Source organism: Macrotis lagotis, chromosome X (assembly GCF_037893015.1).
Source record: "Macrotis lagotis isolate mMagLag1 chromosome X, bilby.v1.9.chrom.fasta, whole genome shotgun sequence".
In the NCBI taxonomy this organism is placed as follows: Eukaryota; Metazoa; Chordata; class Mammalia; order Peramelemorphia; family Peramelidae; genus Macrotis; species Macrotis lagotis.
The window spans coordinates 697,318,852-697,342,923 of NC_133666.1; the positions used below are offsets into that span (position 1 = coordinate 697,318,852).

Below are 24,072 nucleotides of genomic sequence, written 5' to 3' on the forward strand. Positions count from 1 at the left end.
CCTTCTGACTCCCCCTCCCCGGATGCTCCAGCTGTTCATGTGTTTGGAATGTCCCCCTCCCATGTTTACACCTGTTGAGATCATTCTCATTCCTCCAAAGACCCAGATCCAATGGCACCCTCTCCCTCCCTTGAGGCATTTCCCAGGGTCTCCTAGAGCCCAGTCTCTTTTCTAGAGCCTCACATAACTCTCATTGCATGTCTTTTCTAGGTACAATTTGCTGATAAACACCTTTGTCAGGATGGTGTGCATTCTTTCCAATGCCCAACTCAGCACAACAGGGAAAAACGACGTCGGTCTTGTTCAGATCTAGCTCCAACGATGAGAAGGGAAGTCTTACAATTGGTGACGAAGGGGGTTAGAGTGACAAGGGAGAAATAGCAGTGGTAAAGAACCAGAAATTGGGGGGGATGCCCATCCATTGAAGAATGGCTGAACAAATCATAGCATATGTCATGAATGGGCAGACTTTAGAAAGGCCTGGAAAGACTTGTATGAAACGATGCTGAATGAAGTGAGCCGAACCAAAATGACATTGGTTGAGAGTTGAGACAGATCCACCATGATAGGCTCCTCTTGGGAAATTCAGTGTTCCCTGAGGGATCCGTAATAGGAAATGGCATTCACATCCAGAAAAGCAAGCCAAAAAAAAAATCTATCAAGTCTAAATGCAAAGTATACAATTTATGTTTTCTAAAATTTGTTTCTGTTTCTCATGTCTTTTCCCCTTTAGTTTCAATTCTTCTTTCATATGACTTAGAAATATATTCAACACAATTGTCTATGTACAACTTTTACTAGACTGCCACCACGGGGAGGGTGCAAATGGATGCATGTTGGAAACTACCTTTACATATGATTGGAGGAGGGGAATTTTTTTTTTACATTAAAAAAAAGTCAAGGGTTCAGAGGAAGCTACTCAATCCAGAACCCAGGGTTCTGGAAAGATGCAGGCTTCCTGGAATCCTAGGGGGAAGATGCAGAAACAATGCTCATGGTCTCCAGTATGTATGAAAATAGAGGAATGTTGAGTGCTATCACAGATTTAGACAAGGGATTTTAGCCTTAATGATGGAGTCCAACCCTTTGGAGTTGAACCAAACTCTGAGGAGTGATTTGTCCAAGGGCCCACATAGGCAGAAAGCAAGAGAATCGGGGATACACTCAGGTGCACTCAAGTCTAGGGAATCAATAAAACATCTCATTTCTACAGTATTTGCCAGCTTCCAAGAAAGCCAGGAGTTCATGCCAAGTTTCAATGCAAAGTTCACGTTGGGGATTCCATTTTGGAAAGCCAAACCATTGAGCCCTCTCAGAGGGTCACCCAACACAGCCTGGGCCAGGTCTCCAGAGAAAATGAGTAGGGTGGAGTGTGCCACTTCCAAAGGGTCACGAAGATAGCCAGGTATGACTTGAGGCCAAGTCACTTTCTCCTACTGGTTTATTTTCCTTTATCAGATGTGGGTTCCCTTGAAACCCATCATGGCAAAACCCATCTCATCAGCAGATCTAGGCGGGAAGAGACCACTGTGCTTTTCATTCTTTGCCCAAAGGCCAAGGCTTGGCCCACAGGGAAGGGCCAGACCTGGGAAGACAGAGCTAGGGCCTGGAAGAGAAGCAGTGAAGGACACAGGTTCATTTTCAACCAAGCTTTTAATGAAAAGATCATAAAATAGCAGTTTCTCATCACTGTACATTAAGACTGCACAATTCTGAATGGAGATCATAACTTTCTGAATTTCTTATGACACTTGGGAGCCACAAATTCTAGTGGCTCTGACCTGAATTCCAAAATCTGGAGGGAAATGGGCCAAGTGTGAGACCCAGGGCGGTGGCTGGTACAGGAGTGCAGTCCCGGGAGCCCTCTCCTCCCCCCCCTCCCCAGGAAATGTGAGATTCCCTCTTCCAGTTTTACTTAAATAAAACAGCTATAACCCTATCCCCCCACCCCCACCCCCACCCCCACCCCCCAGACGAGGTATTTGCGAAATGGGTCAGTGCCCAGCCTGAGGCCCCCAAGGGCTCCAATACTGAGCAGGCAGGGACGGACATGGGAGGTTCCCCTCAGCACCTGGCCCCCTGGGGCCCCACTGAATAGGTCTGTGGGGAGAGCCCTGGAGAATCCCCCTGCCCCGAGGTCCTGATGCAGCATTTCTGAGGTCAATAAATTACAGCAATAAATAGTGGGGCTAGGGGAAAGGGAGCTCCTGGTGAAAAAGTGGAAGCAAGAACTAATGGGGAGGAATTCCTTCCCACTGGCAAGGGAGCGCCCAAGAGGCTGGGGGGGGGGTCCTGATGGAATTCCCAATCCTCTCCTCCCCCCTCACCTCCATGGAATGTCAGATTGAGGCTCTGGCTATCCTTCCCCATTCCCTGGTTCCTAGAATCAGGAGCCATCAATTTTTAGCCTCCAAATTCCTGCCCCCAGCACATGACTCTGGGAAGATCACGAGGCCCTTGGTCTCTGTCGTCAGGCAAAGAAAAGCTCCAGGGGACCCTGCCTGCCCCTTCGCTGCCCTCTCTTTGGCCACCTGGAGAGTGTACTGCTCAGGAACCTTATTGCTAACACAAGACACGTGCAGGTGCACGAGCATGCGTATGTGTGCGTGTGTGAGATATGTGTGTGATGACGGACGGACATGCCTGCCCCCAGCTCCTTCCAGCCCAGCCTGCACTCCTGCACCAAAGTAGCAAATACTGACAAGCCAAAGTGGGGAGGGGGCCAGGCCCCAACCCCCTGGAATCAACGGGAGAAGTACTGGTCTCCGTGGACAGATCCACTGAGACAAACCCGTCCGCATGGCCAGGCTCCGGCCAGACTCTCCAAGTCATGGCATTATGGCTATGCTGCAAGTCTCTGAGGTTCTCTTCTTTCCTTTTAAAGTTTGTCTTTTCTGGGGTTTTTTTTTTTTGTTTGTTTTTGTTTTTAATCCGGGAGAAGCTGCTCCTGCAGCCCAAGCTGGCCGGGTGGGCACAGGGGGTAGTGACCAGTGTGCCCGAGTCTGAGAAATAAATACATTCATCACTGCACATACAGATTGATACAAAAAAGAACACTGTAAAAGAGTGTCTGCACCATCTTTGAGAGAAGGGCCAGGACCTGGCGCAGCCCAGACCCACCCATGTAAGCTCCACTCTTTGGCGAGGGGGGGTGGGGGGGTATCCTAATGCCCGAAGCAGCCGCCCCACCTGATATTGGTCCACCCGGGGTCCCATCCCCGTGCCAAGCCCCAACTGGGGATCCCGCGGCCGGCACCGGCCGAGGCTCTTTGGTGCCATCTGGGGTTAGAGCTGCCCGGGGGGGGGGGCCTCGTGGCACCCCGGCAGCGTCAGCTGTGGGGAATGGGAGGCAACTCCCCCAGGGATGGGGGGAGGGGTGTGGGAAAACTGGGGTGCCTCGGGCCTGGTCCTTCCATCTGTTGAGGTCTGAAACTGTCAGTTTTATGTAAACAATGAGATAAATATCTTAGTATTCTTTCTGAGCCAAGTGAGGTTCCATACTAGTTTAAATGTGCTTTGGTTTAAAAAGAGGTGGGTGATTTGGGGTATGAGCTTCTTTCCCTTCCTCCCTCTCTCCGCCTCCCCAGCCGGCCTGCCCGCCTTCCTCCCCGGGTCTCGCAGGTGAGGCCCGGGCACCCTTCCCGCTCTGCTCGGCCCCTGCGGTTCCCATGAGGCTCATCTCCACACACGCGCACACTCACCAGCTCTCCTGCAATCACGCTCTCACACGCACCACATGAAGTTACAAAACAAACAAACAGAAAAGTGTTCACCCCCCACCCCCACCCTTAAAATCTTAAATATGAAACTAGTGTTTTGTTTTCTCATTTAAAATACAGAAAATGCTCCAATACAACACTAAGGTTGGATACAATACTAGGTCGTACAAATGTCATTGAGTTTCGGGGCGCCTGCTCCCCGTCCCTGAAGTTCGGAGGCTCCGTGGCCTGTTGTCCCCCATTCCTCCGTGCCGGGTGGCGCAGGCCGGCAGGAGACGCTCCCGCCGGGCGGCCGCGCCATCCCGGCAGTACAGACTTTGTGTCGGGTGGTTAAGTAAGTGCTGAAGGAGTGCCCGGTGGAGGGGGCGGGAGGGGGGCAGAGAAGACCCTCCCTCCCTCCCCAAGCTCAGGCTCAGTTTCAGCTGAAGGGAGGAGGGGGCAGAGACTCAAGAACTTTTTGGTCTGAACTTAAAGAAGAATTTATAAAACAACAACAGACAAATTAAAGAGAGCCTGGGAGGAGGGGGCACGGGCAGAGCCCGTTCCCTGCCTCAGAGGCCTTGTCCCTTTGGGGGGGGGGGTGCTATGGGGGCTCTGCAAATGTTCATCCCCCACCCCGGGGAAGACATGGAAACACTTTGGTTTGGATCAGCCCTGCCCCCCCCCAGCCTGGCTGTTTTGGGCCCCTGGTCTTATCCAGATGGGGGAGGGGGAGCCCACCGCACCCCGCCCTCACTCCACTGGGCCCCCTGACACAGGCACACTGGGGCATGGCCCCCCCCCAGGCTGGCTCAGAGCTCTGAGGTCCATGGGGGAGGGGAAGCCCCCTCTGCACACACACTCCCCCTCCGCTCTCCCATGTCTCGGGCCACTTCTGCCCGCGGTGGAGGGGGTGCCCGGGGTGGGGCCGGGCCCCCCAGCTCTCTGAACCTCGGGGCTGCTCAGCATCTTATTGTTCTCATGAATTCAAGAGGTAGAAAAAAATCAGAAGTCTGGGATCAGACTCCTTGCTCAGTGAGGAAAGAATCCAACCATCTGCCAGCCACGCACCCATGCACCCACGCACACGCACCCGAGAAAAAGTACCGACCACGTGACCCCGGGGCGCCCTGCCCCCATGGGCTCCGGGTGTCTCAACAAAACAAGTACCTCTAACAAACATAGTCACAGAAAGCGGGGCCTGGGCTGGGCATGGAGGGCCCCAGCGAGGGGCTGCCCCGGTACATTCAGGCTCCAGGGCCAAGGAAGGGGGGGGAAGCTCAAGGATCTGGGGGTCCCCAGGGCGGGGCACACCGGCTCACTCACACAGGGGCACCCGCTGGGGGAGGGGCGGGGGAGGTAGACGTGGGCCCCAGGGCCCGGCCTCTTTGGCTCCTAGGAGGGCGAGGTGTGCATGCGCAGGTGGCTGATGAGGTTGCGCTGCTGCGTAAACTTGCCGCCACACAGGTGGCACTCATAGGGCTTCTCGCCCGAGTGCACACGCATGTGCTCCGTCAGGCGGTACTGGCGCGTGAAGCGCATGCCGCACTCCTCGCAAGCGAAAGGCTTGAGGCCCAGGTGGCTGCGCATGTGGCGCGTCATGGTGCCGCGCTGCGTGAACATCTTGCCGCAGATGTTGCAGGGGAAAGGCCGCGTCAGCCAGTGCGTCTTCTCGTGCTGCCGCAGTGTGGCTGGGTCCTTGTAGCTCTTGTCGCAGCCCGAGCACTTGAAGGGTCGTGGCTCGGCAGCCGCGTAGGCCGGGCTGGGCGCCGACAGGTCCTCGGCCTCCTCCTCAGGGGCACCTGCATAGGCACCGGCCTCCTCCTTGATGAAGAGCTCCTCCTCCGTGTGCGTCTCCACATGCGCGTTGAGCTGCTCGGAGCTGGGGAAGCCCTTGCCACAGGGGATGCAGACGTACAGGTTGTCGCCATAGGCCACAGCCTCGAAGCCCTCCTGGCGGTACACGTAGTGTGCACTGCCTGCCACGGCCGCGGCCTCACCCTCGCTCTGGCCGCTCTCCTCGCTCAGCTCCTTGCCGTTCTCCAGCTCCTCAGGCCGTGGGAAGGGCGGCTCGTAGGCCCCGGGCAGGCAGGCGGCAGCCAGCACGCCGTTGGGCAGCGCCTCCTCCGGCTCCTCCTCATCCTCGGCCGCGGCAGCCACCTCCGGGTGCTCAAAGGCGGCACAGGCCACAGCCTCAGCCTGGCCCCACTCCTTCTTGCGCGCCAGATGGCGCAGGCTCTTGCGTGGCGGCACACCCGGGCCCTCGGGTGGCCCCAAGTGGTTCTCCTCAGGTGCCCCTGGGCCCTCCACCTCCATGGGGTCTTCAGGGGCACCCCCGCCGCCAGCGCCACCCGCACCGGGCTCCGGGTAGGAGGCGCTGTGGGCCGAGGCTGGTGCTGGGGAGCCATGCTGGCCATCGCTGAGCTGGGCCGGGTCCTCGGGCCCCAGGAGGGGTCCGGGGCCTGGGGGAGGTGCCGGGGGGCTCTTCTTGGAGAGGTCCAGGCCCAGCTCCTGCTCGCCTCCACCACCACCTGGGCCCCCGCAGCCGCCACCGCCGCCGTCCCCACCGTTCTTGCAGGCCGGGCGGCTCAGCGGCCGTGGGTGCTCGGGCCCCGCCCCTCCCAGAAAGAGCTCATCATCGTCGGAGCCTTTGGCTGGGGGGAGCTCCCGGGGCGGCGGGGCGACCTTGCGGGCCTCGGAGGGGTAACGCGCCTGGATAACGGAGGCAGCAGCTAGCCGCTGGGCCCGCGCCGGCCTCCCAGCTCCCGGCAGCCCGGCCCGGCCGGAGAAGGGCTTCCCAGCACGCTTGAGCTTGCGGCGGCAGAGGGCGGCCAGCTCGGGCAGCTGCAGGTAGCTAGCGGCTGTTAGCAGGGGGCCAAAATTGGCCTCGGCCGGGGGCTCGGGCGGCAGCACCTTGCCCGTGTAGATGAAGTCCAGCACCTGGCGGAAGACGGTGGGGCTGACCATGTCTGTGTCCAGGTGCACCAGGTTGTCGTGCAGGACCAGCGACTTGAAGTAGGTGCTGCTGGCGGCCAGGACGTTCTTGTGCGCGCGGAAGAGTGCATTCTCCACCACGATGATGACGTCGCACAGGAAGCCCTTGGCGCGCTGCTGGTTCAGCTGCAGCAGCAGCTGTTTGGCATGGTTGGGCAACTCCATGGCCGTGGGCCCCGCGTCCCTGCCGACGACCTGCCGAGAGAGGGGCGTCAGTGCCGAGACTCCCATGGGGCAGGCCTGGGAGCCGCGGGGCCCGAGGGCCCTCTGCCCGGCCTCTGCCCTGCCCTGCCCCGCCGCCTGGCTCCTTTCTAGGAACAGCGGCCGCTGGGCTGTGGGGAGGGCGGGCCTGGGCACGCCCAGCCCTGCCAGACAGGCGGGCACAGACTAATTGATGCCATTAAGTAATAAAAGCACCCACACCTTTGGTTTCTGAAGCAGGGGAAGCTGCCTGAGGGACGGGCAGGGGCTGGACTAGGGAGGGCCAGGGCTGAAGCCTCGGGCTATGGACCAGGGCCATCAGGGGTCTGGCCCATGGGAGGACTTAAGCACAGGCCAGTGCCCCTCACACTCCTCCCTACCTCCTGGGGTCCTGACAGCTTTTTCCAAGCTTTCTGAGATGATCGAGTTCCCAGACCAAGCTCACCCCCCAAGGTAGAAAGCAAACCCCTAACTGAAGGGGGTGGAAGTGGGGCCCACCCAGGGCCAGCTCTGATGGAATCCCCTTCCTAGAAAGAGGAAAGAGCCAGGAGCAGTCACTTCTGGGACCCCCCCCCCCAGGGCTTTCCCACCTCCTGGCCTGTGCTTCAGTTCCCTTGGGGATCCCCCAGCCCAGATAATTCCTCTAGCACTGGCTTGTGTCAATCTGGTCATTCTTCCCCTAAAGGCTCTCTGGGGAAGAAAGGACCCATTCCCTCCTCTGGCCACATGCTCTGCCTATCAGCTCCGACCACTCTGGGACAGCCGGCCCAGTGGGGGAGGCCCATTTTGGGAAAGGCTGTGCAGACTGAAGAGATGTAGGCGGGCAAGGGCTGGCCAGAGGAAGTGGTCATATCTCTGCAAGGCCCCTTTGGATGGCACCAGGAGCCAGAACCCCACAAGGAATTAATGAGGCTGCTGCCGTGCCCACCCCACTCTGTGCTGGACCCTCACTGCAGCTCAATGCCATCTGCCCCTCAGGCTCCAGGGACACCAGGGGTTGCCCAGAAGAGGGCCTTCGGGGCAGAGCAGCCTGCAGGCTGGCTGGAGCCAATGACCGGGCGGGCTTTCCTCACACTGGACAGACAACCCTTATGACACACTCTCTGCCTTGGCATCAGCCCATGGGCACAAGGCTGCCTGGGGCTCTGCAATGGTATCACACCTGAGGCCAGGCTGGCTCACCCCTCCCCTTCCCCCTGGACTCAGGCTCCACCCCCTCCCTAGGAGCAGGGTGGGGGAAGGGAAGGGGTACAGCTACACAAAGGAAGACGAGGGGCAGTGTGACCATGATGGCAACCTAGAAAGACTTGGACTCAACCTCCACTTCTTCCCCACTGGGGCAGGGCCGCACTCTGACCAAACTCCAATGAAACCCCTGGGACCCCCAGCAGTCCGACAATCCCCCAGCCCAGCTCCCACTAAACCAGGACCCGGCCTACCGAAAGCTTGGGGCTCAGAAACCATGCGAGCGAGGGGCGGCCGCCTGCAGGGTGCGGACTCTCAGAGGATGCATCAAGGCCTGGTTACCTGGAAAAAAGGACAGAGTCACCCCCAGGCAGTGGGCACTATGCCGCAAGGCGCAGCCTCTTCCCAGGGATCACCCTGGCAGGCACAACTGAACCCAGACACCATGTGCTTCCCAGGTTCTCCCCTGCACCAGGGTCTCCAAATCTAGGCCTCCTGGTCCTCACCCTGACCCAGCAAGCAGTCCCCAAACCCAGCTAAAGCCTGGAAACCCTGGTAGGGAGCTTGGCTCCACCCAGGCCCCTCTGCCTCTCCCTAGGGGTAGGCTAGGCCCTGCTGCATCTGTATAACAAAAGGCAAATAGGTGGTTGGCAAGCCCAGCCCCCCTCCCCCAACCAGCCCTTCCCACCAGCTCCCAGAGGCTAGGCAACCTTCATCCCCCTGGGCTCCTAAAAGCCATGGCGGGGTCAAAGGTGAGGGAGAACCCCCGAGCTGGGAAGCCCCCCCAGTGAGCCCTGCCCAGCATCCAGAGGCCTCCTGGCCCCTGCCCCTCCCCCTCCAGGCCCTCAGGAATGCGACCAGACCCGGGGTGCCTGGGGCCAGGAGGCCCAGGCCAGCCTGCCAGCTGTTCCAGTGGCCTGGGAGCTCTCTCCCCTCCCCCACAGGCTCCAGCTCCTCAGGAAGGCCAGCCAGACCAGCTCAATGGGTTCAGATGCCCTGAGGACTTCCTGCTGGTCAGTGGTGGCCTTGGTCAGCACCCCACAGTCCCTGCCTAGAAGATCACTAAAGGATTCCAAAGAAGTCTCCCCCCACCCCTAAAAAGGGTCAGTCCCCGTATCTCCACTAAGGTCTGAGCTGGGGATTGGCCAGAGACCCCAGGCTGGTCCCAGGGAGGAGACTGGGAGGAGCTCAGATGGGCAGGACCTTTGGGGCAAGGCCAGCATTAGAAATCTTCAAGCTTGGCAGGCACCCCCCCCCCCCCGGGAGAAAATGGGTGGGAGGTCACCTGTCCTTAGCCCCAGGCAGGAAAGTGGACATTCTGTCCCTCACTCCCATCTGTTCCCTTCCACCTTCCTCCCTTGGGCAGCCCCACACTCTCTGGGGACCAAGCTGGCTCCAATATGTTTGGGTGCAAGAGGGTGGAATGAAGTCCCCAATCCTGCCTAGCAACCCCCTACCACAACAGAAATAACAGCGGGCACATGCAAGGAATGTAGCTGTGGGGTGATGTCGAGGCACTGATCTTTGTAACCCGTCCTCCCTGCCCTCTACCTTCCACAATTGGTGGGAAGAGTGACACCCCAACACCCCCTCATTCCTCTTTTGCCATCTGCTCCCCCCACCTCCTTCCCAGGTGTACCAATGCCGGGATACTTTCCAGCTATGTGACCTTGGGCAGGTCACTTAAACTTGTTTCCTGACCTATTAAATAGGAAGGAGGCCAACACCTCCCTCTCAGAGTCTCCAGAACAAATGAGATAAATGACCCAAGCTCCTGGCATAAGGTCACTTTAGTGGAGACTACTGCACCTGTTCTATCTAACACTGGGGGGCTCGCAATCCCCAATGCCTCCCCAGGGCCTCAGCCGGGCATTCAGGGTCCAGGCCGGCCCATTCAGTCTTCTCTCCAACTCTCCTTCCAGCTCTTCCCTCAGGTCAGCCTCCAGGAATGACCCTGACCCTCCCCCTCCTCTGCCCCACCTGGGACCCTAAAGCCAGGACTCTCGAACCTGCACCTCCTAAGTGCTGGGGAGAGGAGACACACCCAGGTTAGCCAAGACATGATGTGGGAGGAGAAAGGACCCACGAGCTGATCCCCAGTAGTTTGGTAGAGGCGACACGTATGATAAAAGCACTTAAAGAGCAGTGGGCATCCCTGGACAGGGCAGCAGGCCACTTGGAGATGGACCCCTCTGCTCAGAGGTCCAAGAGAACCAACACTAATCCCATCCCTTTTCCACAGGAGACAAATCAGAAAGCTCTCACCAACGCCCTGTGCCGCCCTAGACACACCCTCAAGCTACTTTCCTCTCTCCTAGTTTACTCATGCCATTCCTAACACGTGCTACCCTGAAGTGAGCCCAGAACCAGATATGCTCAGCCCAAAGGCCTCCCTCCCAGAGCCTGGGCCCAGGGCAGGGGAAGCGCCAGCACTAATTCAACAGAAGCCCCATCCTGGTACACACACCTAGACTTACTTAGAGGCTGGGCTGAAATGGTGCCAACCAGGTGTGAGCATCTGGTGCCAGGCTTAGTGGAGACCAAGATATGTGACTGTCCTGGGCTGCACAGCTCCAAACCTGCCCTTTAAATGCTTTCTCTATTTTAAAACATAAGGGAGGATAGTGGAATTTTTCCACTCCCCAACACCAAGTCTGCCAGGAACAATGGGCAAAAAGACACAGCAGAGTTGGAAGGGAAGGGGTCTTCCCAAGGGGCTGGCAATCGTAGCCCTGACTGGAGCTGGTCCCACCTGGGAGACCAGATGGCACCAGGGAGTTCCTGCAGGGCCATCCTGGGGCTGGCAGCAGGCCCAGATGATGCCCCTATCTCCCTCTCCAAGCACACTTCCAGACTGCCAGGGTCCCAGAGCAGCCCAGTTGGGGAGAAGCTGCCAAAGACTGTGCCAAGGTGGCACCTGAAACCAGATAAATTAACTGCCCCTACCCCCCAGTAAACTGAAGGGGGCAACAAGACCTGGGAACCAGATGGCAATCCTCTGCCCTCAGAAGCCCTTCCTGGTTCATCTGCTGCATCTGCTCCCCACCCCCGCCACCTTGATCTGATAAGTTTCTATCAGTGACTTGGCATCTGGGACCCCAGACCTGAGAGCAGCCAGAAGGTAATGCGAGCTAGGCAGACCAGCCTGGAAGGCGTTGCTGCTGCAGGTGGCGGGGAACTGGGCATTCAAGCCTTGGCACAAACACAGGATCTGGGGGGGAGGGGCTGCCTGCTCCATTCCCCAACACAGAGGCCATGCTGCCCATGCCAGGGGCCTCTCCAGTGGGTGGTTCTGCAGGCTCCTCTTCTGATCCTGCACCAGCCTTAGTTCACCCATTTGCCCAAGGGATGGCAACCAGATGACCCCAAAGCACTCCTGCCTCTGAGCCTGGGGGGGCACGAAGGACAGGACCTCTCTGCTCTGGGCCAGACTACTCCCCCCACCCCCCCCATCTTGCATATCACACTCTGGTCCCCAGGCAGTCCACCTGGTATCACTCCTGCCCCTTGGGAGACTTGGATTCACTTCTCATCTTCCCTTTCCCCAGTATGGGGCTCACCATTAGATGAAAGGTCTTTCATCAGGGTGCCCTAGATCTCGGTCTTGCCCCATCCCACAGGTGGGCAACACACCTGAGAAGAGTGATCACTCCCTTCAAAGTGATGTCCCTCCACCTTGGGCATTTCCAGATGGAGGCCTCTCAATCATCAGTCTGGGGCTTCCAGCTGCCTGTACTCATCTCACAGGGGGGGAAGAGGGCACAGTCCCAACTAGATGCAGAAAGGGGCAAGGAGCACTTTCAGCTTATGGCAGAATTTCAGGCTGATCCCACAGAATTCTGGCCTGATGACCCTCCCCCCAAGTCAAGAGTGGCCACCCTTCCTCCTAAGGAAGCTCTCCTGTTGGCGGCTCACAGCTATGGTTAAAGAGAGGGGGAATAGGGCATACATCTTTGCCACTTTTCCCATCTAATCTACCAGAGCAAGGAGGAAGCCTGCCCAGAGACCCATCACCTCAGATGAACAATTTGGGAGCTGTAAGAGAATGGGGCCAAGTCCAGAGACTCGCCTGCTACCCTTCTCTGGTGGCACTCACAAAGAGCGGCACGAGCCTGGGTCGGGCATGCCCAGGACAGAACAGCAGGCAGTCTCTGAATGACCCCCAGAGAATCGGGGCGGGGGGCTGGGGCAGCCAGATGAGCTTTGCACACAGGCTTTCTAAGAAGTGGCCCAGCCCAAGTCGGGCCCCAGCTGCCCCACCTCCAGCTTACTGCTGCTGTGGCTGTGGCTGTGGCTGCAGGAGTCCAAGACAAGGCTGGACAGAAAGAGGAGGGGGGAACAAGACACAGAGCTAACATCAAAATGACCTACATCTAAGTCACAGGCCTGGGGAGAGACCTAACTCAGCCTACAGCCCCAAGAGAAGATGGAGCTTGAAAGCCCAGGAAAATGACCGCAGGCTCTTCAGCTGAGGGAACCCTCCTTCCTCAAGGCCCGGCCAAGCCAGCAGCCCGGGGTCCCTGTGGCTGCAGGCTCTCCAAGGGCAAGGAAGAGTCAGGAGCCTCTGGGTGAGGAGGTGGGGGTAGCCTCTGGCCACCTCTCCTTTAACCCCCCCACCCAGTGTGAGGTTCCAGGCCCAGCCATCCCTGGAAACCCTTCAGTGATGGAGGGCTCACTACCTCTCCATGGCCACTCCAGTCTGGGGCAACTCAAATTTTAGAAGCTTTTAATCTTTTCAAAGCAGAATTGACCTCTGCAACTTCCCCTCAGCATGATCACGGCTCCAGTTCACTCCAGTGAGCCTGGCCTCCAAACACTCCAGTGGGTCCAGGCTTCCTCGCATCCCGCAGACTTTCCTGGATGCAGGTTGCAATCTGTCAGAGCCGCTGCCAGTGGGCCTCTTCCTGCCTCCTCCTTGGAGGCTGGCCATCCAGTCTCTCATCACTTGCAGCTGGTCCTTGTTCAGTTCAGATTCCACCACCTGCCCATGCCCGCTGGCGCCACTTCGCTAAGGGTGCTGGGGAGCCAAAACTGCTTCCACTGCTGGGATGAGTGAGGGGGGGCTCCAGAGTCCAGAACCTCCATGATCAGCTCTGCCCCCTGAAGCTTCCTCCTCGTCCTCTGCTGAGAGAGTTGTTCTGCGTGGCTCCCATGAGGGCAGGACCAGAGCACACACTGGCCATCCTTAGACATGCTCGACCCAAGGCTTCTACAGTGGCGCAGTCTACAGACAATCCCAAGATTCGCAAGCTGCTGCTTCCTTTGTAGCAAAGAGGATTCAGGGGGCACTGGGGAAGAGGGGATTCAGTCCAGGTCGTCCCTGAGCTGGAGCAGTGTAGGGGGGGAGCTAGGGTTGGGTCAAGAGGCTGGCATGGGAACATTGGTCCCGTCCTGCTCGACCTTCCCAGCCTGCTGGGCCCATGCCCAGGTGCCACTGCTCATCTGCCTGGGCACAGCCTGGGGCCTGGAAGGCAGCCAGCTCCTCCTTGGCTACCTTCCCAGATCTCCTGGAAAGCATCGGCCTCACCCAAGGCCCAGAGTTCAGTCCCCAAAGGAGGCTCTCTAAGGGGAGGCTTGCCTTCTGTCTGCCTGACCATGGCCATCACTGGGGCTGCAAGGGCACCCAGGTTGTCCCCGGAGCTCAATAATGGCAGAAGCCCCAAACTAGAACAACCAGCACCATCCTGAGGCCAGCTGATCACATCCCACCAGAATGCCAAGCTCACAAGCTCTCCGTTCTTCTCTCTCCAATGGATGGTCTAAGGGGTGATCTTTTCACTTACAGAGAGGCTTCATCACCTTCCAAAGACCAAAGTCAGTACTAGATTGAGTTGGGGATTCGAACCCAGGCCCTAGTCAGTACCTTGAGTATTCCACCCAGAGGAGCCCCTGGAAGGATAGAAGAGGAGGGAAGGTCCTCCTTGCACAAATGCCCAGCCAGGGACAAAGGGTAACAGGAGGCTCCTTCTGGACCATGGTGGGCCAAGATAGCTGCTGCCACTGCCACCTCTGCTGCCTCCACTCCTCCTCCTGGCTTCCAGCCCTGGAGGCCGCCCATGCTGCTCTGGCTGCTTTCCCTTTTCTGTCAAGTCCAAACCTGCCCCCCTACAACCTGCCTGTGAGGTTCCTGGTTCTGCTCCCATCCCAGCTGGGCCTCATCCCAGCTCTTCCAATATTCAAAGAATACCTCAAGCCTGGGAGGATGCGGCCGCCAGTAGGGCAGTACCGGAACCTATCAGAGCAGCCTGGATCCAAGCTTCAAGAGCTCTGGATGCTAAGCTCCCAAGAGCTCTGGGCTTTGGCCATCCCAGAGCCTCAGTTTCTCCATCTGTATTATCAGGAGAACAATGCCTGTGAGGGGGGGAAAACTGGACAGAAATGGTGTAGGAAGAAATGGGAGATTCCACTCGTTCAGAGCCCAGAGAGGACCAGGTGAAGTAGGCCTCACGGCCCATCCACAGGCAGGCAGACAAGGGGCTGGCTGAGGCCCAAGAAGGCCTAGTCACCAGGAGGAAGCCCACCAGCAGCTCCCAAGGATTCAACATCAAGGCCACAGTAAGACAAGGACTGGCACGGGCAAGGTGCGACTACTGGAAAAACCTCCAAAAAGAAAACCTGGCCTCCCAAACAGAAACAGGTAGGAGGCTGTCCACAGATAAAGCTGGCATAGTCAAGGTTCTGGTCAGATCAGGTGAGGGGGGTGCCAAAGAAAAATGGACTCTAGGGAGGGCAGCCACCCACTGAGCTGCTTGCCCGGGTCAGGGCGGCCCAGACAGCTGCTCTGGGACCCTGGGATCCTGGATCCAGGAAGTTCCTGCTTTGGCAGCAGCAATGAAAGAGGGGCTCGAGGCCCAGAAGGGAAGGCAGGAGATCTGGGCTCCAGGCCGAGCTCTGCCCCTTTTCCTGGGCCCCAGCTCCTGCCTCCTTCCCAGAGCCATCCTTCAATCCAAGGAAGGAATAAAGGGGAGAGGAGACCTGGGAGTGGCCAAGAGGACCTACAGCCCACCAGCCGGGCCAGCCTGGCAACCCCCTTCTCTCTGAGCCTCAGTTTCACTCCAGGTTCTGAAGAACAGAGCGACTTTGCCAGATCTCCAAATCCCACCAGGGAGGATCCACCTTTACCTGGTGACTGGTTCCTTGTGTTTCTTCCTGCTTCCCGTGGGGCACAGGGTGATGGGGAGACAGCTGGAAGGCTACTAAGAGAAACATGGGTGGTGTGATGAGCCCTGAGGGAACACGAGGCACAGGAGCTGCTCTGGATGGCCCATCCACACCACCCCTCCTTCTCCCCCACCGTGGGTGGCCCAATGGACAGAGCACTGGCCTTGGAATCCAGAGGACAGGAGTTTGAATCCAGCCTAGCTGTTTGACCTTGTCACACTTAATCCTGATTGCGTTGCACCCAGGGCCATTTCCATTCATCCTGATCTGGCCCCAGGCCCCAGATGGGTTCCAAAGAAAGTGAGGCTGTTGCTTCCCTGATGTCAGGGTCTTCTTCAAGAACGTAGTACAAGTTTCACCTTCCCCTCGTACCTAGACTGTCACACAGTCTGAACGCTTTCCAGGTTACAAGGAGCCTGGGCAGTCTGGGGTACGAGCGTCCCACTGCACTGTGCGGATGAGAAAACAAGGGCTCACAAGGAAGGATTTACCCGTATCCAAACATTAAGCCACAGGGGAAGATTTTAACCCAGTTCCCTGCTTCCAAGTCCCAGACGCACTCCACAAAACAACCATTTGTACAAGAAGAGGGAAGCCAAGTTGGCTCAGGGACCCTCAGATCGCTGCCCTGCAAGGGCAAGTCTAGAAAGCAGGGAAAGGAGAAAGCCCAGGACAAGACCCCAGAGGGAAGCCCACAGGATAGGACCTCACTGGACTGGAGGAGTCAAAGGCAAAATTAAGGTCATTGAAGGAAAAAACAGTCCGAAAAGTCTGAGTGTGCAGACCCTTGAGGGCACTGAGAGTAATGAAGAAGCCTCTTGCTGAGGGTCAAAGAGGTGTAGAAGCCCACAGCCACAAACTCAAAAGATCCTGTCCTCCTTGGAAGGGCAGCTCCCACCAATCTAAGAACCCGCCCCTTGCTCCCACGGGGGGCTTCTGGGGGCAATGCAGGGCTGGAGAAGCCTTCTGCGAGTCCCTCCTCCAACTGACAGGAGGAGATGGCATCGGTCAAAAGAAAGGAACCCAAGCTCTTCCCTGGAAGGTCAAACGTGGCTGAAATCCTCAAGGCCACAGAATGAGGAGGTGGGACTCACTGGGAAAGACCGAAGGGGATGGCAGAGGGTTATATGGAGAGATGGGGCCTTGGAAACCACCACGAGCTTGCGATGGGCTGGGGGCCTGGCTGGCCACAATGGTCTGTGAGGAGCACGCTGGGAACATCCCGCGCAGCTCGGATCATGGCAAGGGAAGGCTCGCTAGGCAATCTCCGGGGAAGGTGGTCAAGGATTTAGAAGATCAAGGCGGTTCTCAAAGACTTTGAATGGAGAAGCCCCAGCAGCTATGCCAGTCCAGTGCAGTGGTATTGGGAGAGGGGGTTTTCTCTAACCCATGTCAGCTAAGTGAAGGGCAAACCTAACAGGGTACCAGGCTGCGGGCAGCCAAGTCTACAAACGGCTGAGGGCCTGGGAATAGACCATGTGAAGAGGGGCTACCTGGCCTCCGACTGTCAAGCCACAAGCAGACAGCACCAGGGGCTTGCACTGATGTGTATGGGGGGAACCGTTGTCCACAAGAGGGCCACTTCTACCCCATAACCTCCGAGAACTTCTGCACCCTAGTTTCCCCTTTACCATCATTGCCTGGAATTAGCAGTTCAGCACCATAAAGCTCCTGGTTATCAAGAGTGCTCTACCCTGGGTGCTACAAGAGCCAGGCACAGAAAGGCAAAAACCCCGTCCCTGCCTCCAAAGCACTCCTGTTCTGATGGAGGAGACATCATGGGACTGATGGCATCTCTGTCCATAAAGGAGATGATACCAGCACAGGGGGAGTGTGCCGAGCAGGAGGGGACTGGGGAGAAACCAGGCAACAGGCAAGGCAGCTGGAATCCTCCAGTAAGATCCTCGGAGTGTGGCGTGAAAGAGAGCTCTGAGCAGGCACCACAGTCCGGGTGGATCTGCCCACAGCCTGGCTGAAGGGGAGGGTGGCTGCTGCCAGTGTGCAGGGCCCAAGGGGCACAGAGTCTGGGAGAGAGAGCCAAGAGATCTAGGACAGATGCTGGTCCCTGGACCCTCCTCATTCCAGTGGTTCCGTCTCTCCCAAGTTCACCCTTTTGGGACTACCTGACTCTGCCCTTAAAGCTCCCAACGAATGGGTTAAGTCACCCCCAATTCTCAGAACTTGGAGCTCAATTGGCCTTCTCTCAAATCATACATGTGAGGACAACCAAAGAAAGTGACTTGTCCAAGGTCACACAGCTAACAGGGCAGGGATAGGGTTCAAATCAAGTTTTCTGACTGATGCTTGCAGAACGAAGGAGAAGAAAAATCTAAGGTTGCATGGTGACTAAGAAAAAAACAAGGCCACAAGGCCGTGCCACCAACTCCTCCAGCTGGTCTCTCCCTGTCCAGATCCCTCAGTCCATGGTCAGGCTCAGAAGTCACAAGAGGACCCCCCCCCACCCCGCTCACCTGTCAGCCTGGGAGGCCACAGCCCTGCGTTCCAGATTTCCTCTTCGTACCAATGGGCAGAGGCACATTACCCCTAGACAGGGCAGTGCAGTTAGTTGGAGCTCCCCCTCCCCCAGACTCCCTTCTCTCTGAAAGCTCCTCTGGGTCTCTCTGGGAATCCCAACTTTCTACTCCACGCCAAGCAAGACCAACAGCCCCAGAGTCGCAGTTTGAGGCCAAAGACAAGGACTCCTGGGGGGGCGGGATAAACTCACAGTCCCTGTGTACTTTAATGCCCCCCCAGAATGGGCATTGCCTTCAGGTCCAGTTCAGTCACCTTCCCATTTGGAGATTCAACATCCTTACCTCTCCCAGACATGACCTTGTAAGGCCCTGGCTTCATGGCTCCCCCCCCACTGGACCCAGATCAGTGCCCACCTTACTCTTAAGACTGAGTGCTTAGAGTGACAGGTTTGGATTCAGGAAACCCAAGTTCAAATCTGGTTTCAAACCCTTTTTAGTTTTGTCTCTGGGCAAGTCACTTCACTTGTTGGCCTCAGTTTCCCCACCTGTTAAAGGGGGGTGATAAGATCACCCACCTCCCAGGGTATCAGGGGATTCAAGAATTGGCTCCATCAGTACAATTCAAACTGCTTTACTGAAAGCTCTTCTTCCCAGCTAGGACCAGAGACAAGATGCTCCACCTGTTCTCTGTACAATGGGCAGAGCAGCCCAGGGGCCTGGCCAGCCTCCTGACACCTTGGGAGTGGGCACTGCCCTTTCCCATCTGCTTCAGTCCTGGTCTCTGTGCGTGGTGCTTCCTCCACACTTCGTGTCTGCCCCAGAAGCTCCTGTCCCTCCCTCTAAGGAGATGCAGGTTAGTAATAAGGCCTAGAGAAAGCCCAGGGTGCCAGGCACCATCCTGCCTCACTTCGCTCCTATGTAGTCCTTAGACACATCTCTCATTAGATTGTGAGTTCCTCTAGGGCAAGTGGACTGTGTTCTGCCTGATGTGGACCCCAGTCCCTATGACACAGTAGGTGTTTGATAACTGAGTGATGGGGCGCCTCCAGGAACAGCACCCCCCGCCCGGGAACCAGAGCGTGACCCAGGAAGCAGAGCAGGCACCAGAGTCCAGCCCCATCTCTGGGGAAGCCCAGAAAGGCCTGGGGAGAAGAGTAGGGCAGGGCCTTGGTGCCAGCACAGCCTCGCCCTGAGGCCCAGAAGGGCAGCCAGGCCCCAGAGGCCAAAGGGCTGGAAGAAGAGCTGGGCAGACGGGGGGTGGGGAGGGTGGGGAGCGGATCCCTCTCCTGTGGCTGCAGAAACCACCTTATTCCACTCCCCTCCTCGAGAAATTTGCTACTGCAGATTCCTAGGCCCCCTCCCCAGTCAATAATCAGCCCAGGTTCCTCATGCTTCTGCCTCTTTACCCCAAGCCAGAAACGCCTAGAAAGAGTGGGGGCAGGGCCACAAAGCTTGAGAGCCAGGCTTGGGCTTCTTAAGCAAACCAAGTCACCTAGACTCATACCCAGGGAGGGAAGGAGAAAAATTTCCAAAAATGAAGGCTGGAAACTATCTTTACATGTAACTGGGGGAAAATACGACAAAAATGAAGTCTAAATCTCAGTCCAAAAAATTGTCAGATTACAAAAAAAAGCCTCCGAGATCCCTTGGTTGCCCTTCTGGCATTTCCATCTCTTCTGCCTGTCAAGTGGCTTTCCCAGCTACTATTCTACTTGGGATCAGTGGTCCCTGCTCTGACATCCCCAGGCTCCAGAACAACAATTGGGGGTGGGGATGGGGAAAGAGACAGGAGGATGAAGCAGGGCTTCCCCCACCCACCTAGACATAAGGGCAGCAAGGGGGGGAAATGGGAGGAGGGGGGAGGGGACCAGTAGGGAAGGTCCATCAGAGTGGCTCAACTCTCTGTCCATCACTCCCAGGGCTCACCCAGAAAGTCCCTAGTCCCATACAAGGTTAAAGTGGTCCCTGGGGAGGGGCTGGAGGCCCAGAGCCAAGCTGAGCTGCCAGGAGACCAAGAAAGAAATACCAGTCAAAGTGGGCACCATCAGCAAAGCGGACGAGGGAACAGCCCGCAGGGAAGGATGTCCAATGGCTTCCTTCTGGGCAAATTGGGGAGAAGTCTTCCTAGAGCAAAACCCTAGCCTGATCCCCCCCAAGTCTTCCCAACGCCACCTCCTGGAGACGGGCCCCTTCTCTGGGCCTTGGCTCTTCATCTATAATGGGAGTATAAAGCCAGTCCTGCTTGGGTTTTGGGGATGAAAAGGAGGAAGCACTAGCTGGACACTCGGCTACTGACCAGGCCGTCTTCATCAGGCTGAGAAAAACTTAGGGCAACGCATGTCTAGGCTGCCCACTGCCCCACTGCCCAGTTGGCTGTCAGGCCACCCAAGAGGAAGGCTCCAGAAAGGCCAAGGTGGTGCACAGCTTCGGAAACCACCAGAGAAAAGCCCTGGGGAAGCTCCAAGAGGAGGTGGTTTAGCAAGGGCTTCCCATGTGTTGCAAACCTGGAAAGAGCTGGTTCCTGGCCCCATTTTGTAGATAGAGCAACTGAGAGTGAAGGAGGTGGTCCCAGAACTCAGAAGTGGGGAGGAGTTCCACACTAATTTCCCAACTCCAGGGGCCTTTGAACCCCCCAAACCCTACATTTGAGCAAAATTGATTCCTCTAATCAACATGGAACATCCCAAGAGGAAAGCAAATCACCCAATACCATGTGCTCTTTTGACCCGGGATGACCGCAAGGTCCCAAGGCATAAAGAGCCCCGTGGCCTCGAGGATCAAAAGCAGGGTAGAGCCTCAGGGGGCCACTGCCCTCGGGAAACTGGCACTGACATGACAGGGAAGGAGATTTTGGAAGGACCGATGCCAAGGGAAGCAGGATGGTGGCTCTACCAAAGCAACACTATCGAGACAGGGTCAAAGGGACGCCGGGGAGAAGGGCCCAGTCCGCTCCAGGCCAGAGCTCCCTCCTAGAGCCGTGGCTGGCTACCTGACTGTGAAAATAGTCAGACACATAGACATAGACACCCCACCCCCGCCCTACTATCCTCCCTAGGGATGGGGCTAGAGGCAAAGCTGTTGTCCTAGAAGGCTTCAATCTGCCTGGGCCACTCTCACCACCTCCAGAAGCTCCAGGCCAAGAAGACTGTGTGGGGTCCAGAAAGGCAGGAGTGCCTGGCCTCCAGTCCTGGCTCCTTAGCTACCACCCCAGGCCTTAAGAATCCTCACTGACCAAGTTTCATCTCAGTGTACAATGCAATGGGAAGCACTGGCACGGTTCAAGGTGAGGGAGTCTTAATGACTCAGGGCACTGCCTCTTTCCAAGGATGAGACTAGGAACACCACCCCTGAAGTCAGGCACTCGCTCAGCTTTGGAAAGGACAATAATGAGAGACCTGAGGAAAGTCAAGGCCTAAAACTTGAGGGGGACCTTGCCGAACCCTGAAGTCCCAATCAGGGATGGGAGGAGGCAGACCCAAGAGGCCTCAGAAACTGAGGCCCATGCTGCTGACCCCAGGGGCTTCCTTTCCACTGGGCCCTCCTGAGGAAGAAGTGCTCATGTCAGAACCTGGCCAAAGAAAGCCAAGATCAGGAGTGTGCCTATGGGCACAGCCTGGGGCAGCCCAGCCCCCCAAAAGCAAGAGAAGCCCAAAATGCCTAGAACTGAAGCTAGCAGACCTAGAATGCCCACTGAGATCTTGGCCCTTTCCAGGCTCTGAGCCTCTGGTCCAATCCCACAGGGCTGGGCAGCAAGCTGAGCAAGCCTCCAGGGCCCAAGGGGGGCCAGGCAGTGGGGGGCAGGGGAGGCCCTAGGCTGGAGCTTCCTGCCCCCTCCAATTTCATAATAATTACTCACTCGGTGGTACTCAGGCCACCGAAGAGAAAGTGAGTGTCCGGGAGCCTCGTGGTCCCCAACAAGGCTGGACTGCTCTTCCTCCCCAGGGAGGCCAAGCTGGGACAGTCTGCCCTGCCCCAACCCTGTGGGCGGCCAGGTGGTGCAAGTTACCTTCAAGACGTGTGCCCACTCACGTGACCAGCACCTCTTCTGTGGCTTGGGATGGGGGAGGACATCTGGTCTTCCTCGCTTCAAGTCTCCCCCCAAAGCGGAGTGAACATCGTAGAGGCCAGGCCTCTGTACTCCCCAAAGAACTTCACAAGCCCCTGTCCTAGGTAGGCCAGAGCACCACTGCCCCTGTCCCAGCACTGGCCCCATGCCCACAGCCCCCACACCCAGCATTCCCCTTTCTCCTAGATTGGAGGGGTGGGGACAGCCCTGCCTTTTCAAGTCGGAGCTGGGCTCCCAGTCTGGACCCGGATTCAAATAGCAGTAGGGCGCAGAGAGCGCAATTCAGCCCTAGCCAGGTAAGGATGAGTGAAGGATCAGGTGTGCCGGGACCTAGCCCAATGGAGACGCTCAAGTTGAAAGACCACCGAAGCCAGGTTTGCTGACCCCCAAATCCCAAGGCAGGGGAGCTGAGATAAGTGAGGGGCCCCCGTCCAAGGGGAGAGTGAAGCTGTCTTCGCCCTGGGAGGGCCCCTCCTCCCCCAGCTCTCTGGGAGGGGCCTCCCCTTCTGCAGCTCCTCACACTTCCAGGAAGGAGACCCAGGCAGCTCAGGGCTGCAGGAGGCAAGTCTGCACAGACATTTCCATGGGCAGACCCTCCCCGCAGGCAGCTCAGAGCGCCATCGCCAGCTCTGCCCCCTCCCTCAGAGACGGGGCCCTCCACGAAGCGGGCTCCTGGGGGGCTGCCTGGCGGCCTGGGCCAGCCTATCCCCGACTGGAAGGCCCACACCCTTCACCCCGAGAAGGCAGGCAGCCCACTCCCCTCCTCCCTTGCCTCCACCGGGGAGGGGAGGGGAGGCTGTCTGCGGGCCCAGGAGGCTGCAAGCTGCCTGGGCCACCTGCAGAAGCCGTGGGCCACGGAGCCCGCGCGGGGCACAGGAGGTCTGCAGGCCACAAGGCCCGGTGCCCCTCCGGGCCTGCCTTTGTTTCCTCCTCCAGACGGGAGGGGGGCAGGGAAGCAGCTTGGGGTGCCGAAGCCTAGGGGGCCCGGATGCCACAGCTAAGCAGACACCCCCAGGGGTCACCCCCAAAAGGGGGCCCCTCGCTCAGGAGAGGAGCCAGCCTCCACTCTGCCTTGCGGAGGGCCGGGGGAGCCCCTCGGGCCCTGGGGAGCAGGGGGCACGGCCGGCCCAGAAGCCCCAGCAGGACCGCTTCCGCCAGGGTCTCCCTGGCCCACCCCAAGGCCTGCAGGGCTCGGCCCAGCTCCTGCCGGGCTGACAGGCCGGGCCGGGCTGGGGAGGGGGGTCTCCCCCGACGGGCCCCCAAGGGAGCAAAGCGGGGGCGCGCGCTTCCCGGCCCCCAAGTCAAAGGGCGCCTTTCCCTCCCCCGGGGCCCGGAACAAATGGGCCGGGAGCGCCGGCCTGGGGGCTCCGGGGCCCCGCGCCCAGCTGAGGCCCAGCTGCCCCGGCCCCCGGCCCCCCGGGCCCGGCCTGTCATCCCCCGCGGGCGGCGGCGGCGACAGCTGAGCGGGGCGGCGGGGGCGCGGGGGGCGCGGGGGCCACCTGTCCCGGCCCAGGTAGCGGCGGCCCCGCCCCGGCCCGGCGCGGGGGCCCGGGGCCGCACAAAGGCCGCCCCCCGCCCGGCCCGGCGGCACGCCCCTCTCCCGAGGCGGCCGGGCACAAAGGGCGGGGGCGCCCCCGGCCCGGGCCCTTTGTGAGGTGGGCACCCCGACCCCTCCCCCTGCCCGCCGCCCGCGGGCGCGAACAAAGCCCGCGGACCGGGACACACCCCCCCGCCCGCGGCCCCGGCCCCGGCCCCCCCCCCCAGCCCGCGCGCGCGCCCGCGGCCGCCCGGAGCCCGGCGGGCGCGCCCCCGGCCGCGGCGCGCCCCCGCCCCGAGGCGCCCCCTCCCCCGGCCTTACCTCGTGTGCATCGGTCCCGCCGGCGGCCGCGCGTGGCGGCGGCGGCGGCTCCCCCGCCCGGCCCGGCCCGGCCCGCTCCCGCCGCCTCGGCCCCCTCGGCCTCGGCCCGCGCCGCCTCCGCCCGCGCCCCGCGCCCCGCGCCCCGCTCCGCGCCCGCTCACGGCCGCCCGCCCGGCGCCATCTTGGAGGCTGGTGACGTCGGCGCCGCCCGCTCCTCACCCCTGACCCACAGCGCGAGCCGCGAGCCGCCAGCCGCGAGCCGGGAGCCTGGAGCCGCCGCGGGCCGGGGGGCGGGGCCCCAGCGGCCCGGGGGCGGGGGCTGTCGGGGAGCGGGCCAATGGCGAGCCGCCGGCTCGCCCCCGGGCCGGGCCGGGGCCCGTGGGAGGGCGGGGGCCCGCGAGGAAGGGCGAATGGCGCGAGCCGCCGGACCTCCGG

At 59.2% G+C, this 24,072-nt stretch overlaps 1 protein-coding gene across 3 annotated transcripts; it reads right to left on the minus strand.

Moving 5' to 3' along the window:
• Nucleotides 1-1,975: 1,975 nt before the first annotated feature.
• On the minus strand, nucleotides 1,976-23,721 carry HIC2 (HIC ZBTB transcriptional repressor 2). 3 transcript variants are annotated; one of them, XM_074206586.1, is made up of 3 exons: nucleotides 23,638-23,721; nucleotides 8,333-8,420; nucleotides 1,976-6,887 (listed from the first exon to the last, which is right to left on the minus strand). In XM_074206586.1, the coding sequence occupies exon 3, from the start codon at nucleotides 6,855-6,857 to the stop codon at nucleotides 5,094-5,096; it is 1,764 nt and encodes a 587-aa protein (XP_074062687.1). In that variant the 5' UTR covers nucleotides 6,858-6,887; nucleotides 8,333-8,420; nucleotides 23,638-23,721; the 3' UTR covers nucleotides 1,976-5,093. The 3 variants fall into 3 exon arrangements, with proteins under 3 accessions (XP_074062687.1, XP_074062689.1, XP_074062688.1); XM_074206588.1 differs by lacking the exon at nucleotides 23,638-23,721 and adding an exon at nucleotides 21,720-22,610; XM_074206587.1 differs by lacking the exon at nucleotides 23,638-23,721 and having other exon boundaries at nucleotides 8,333-8,695.
• Nucleotides 23,722-24,072: the final 351 nt, after the last annotated feature.

Coding starts and splice junctions, on each gene's coding strand:
- HIC2 (XM_074206586.1), bottom strand. CDS start 6,857: ATGGAGTTGCCCAACCATGCCAAACAGCTGCTGCTGCAGCTGAACCAG.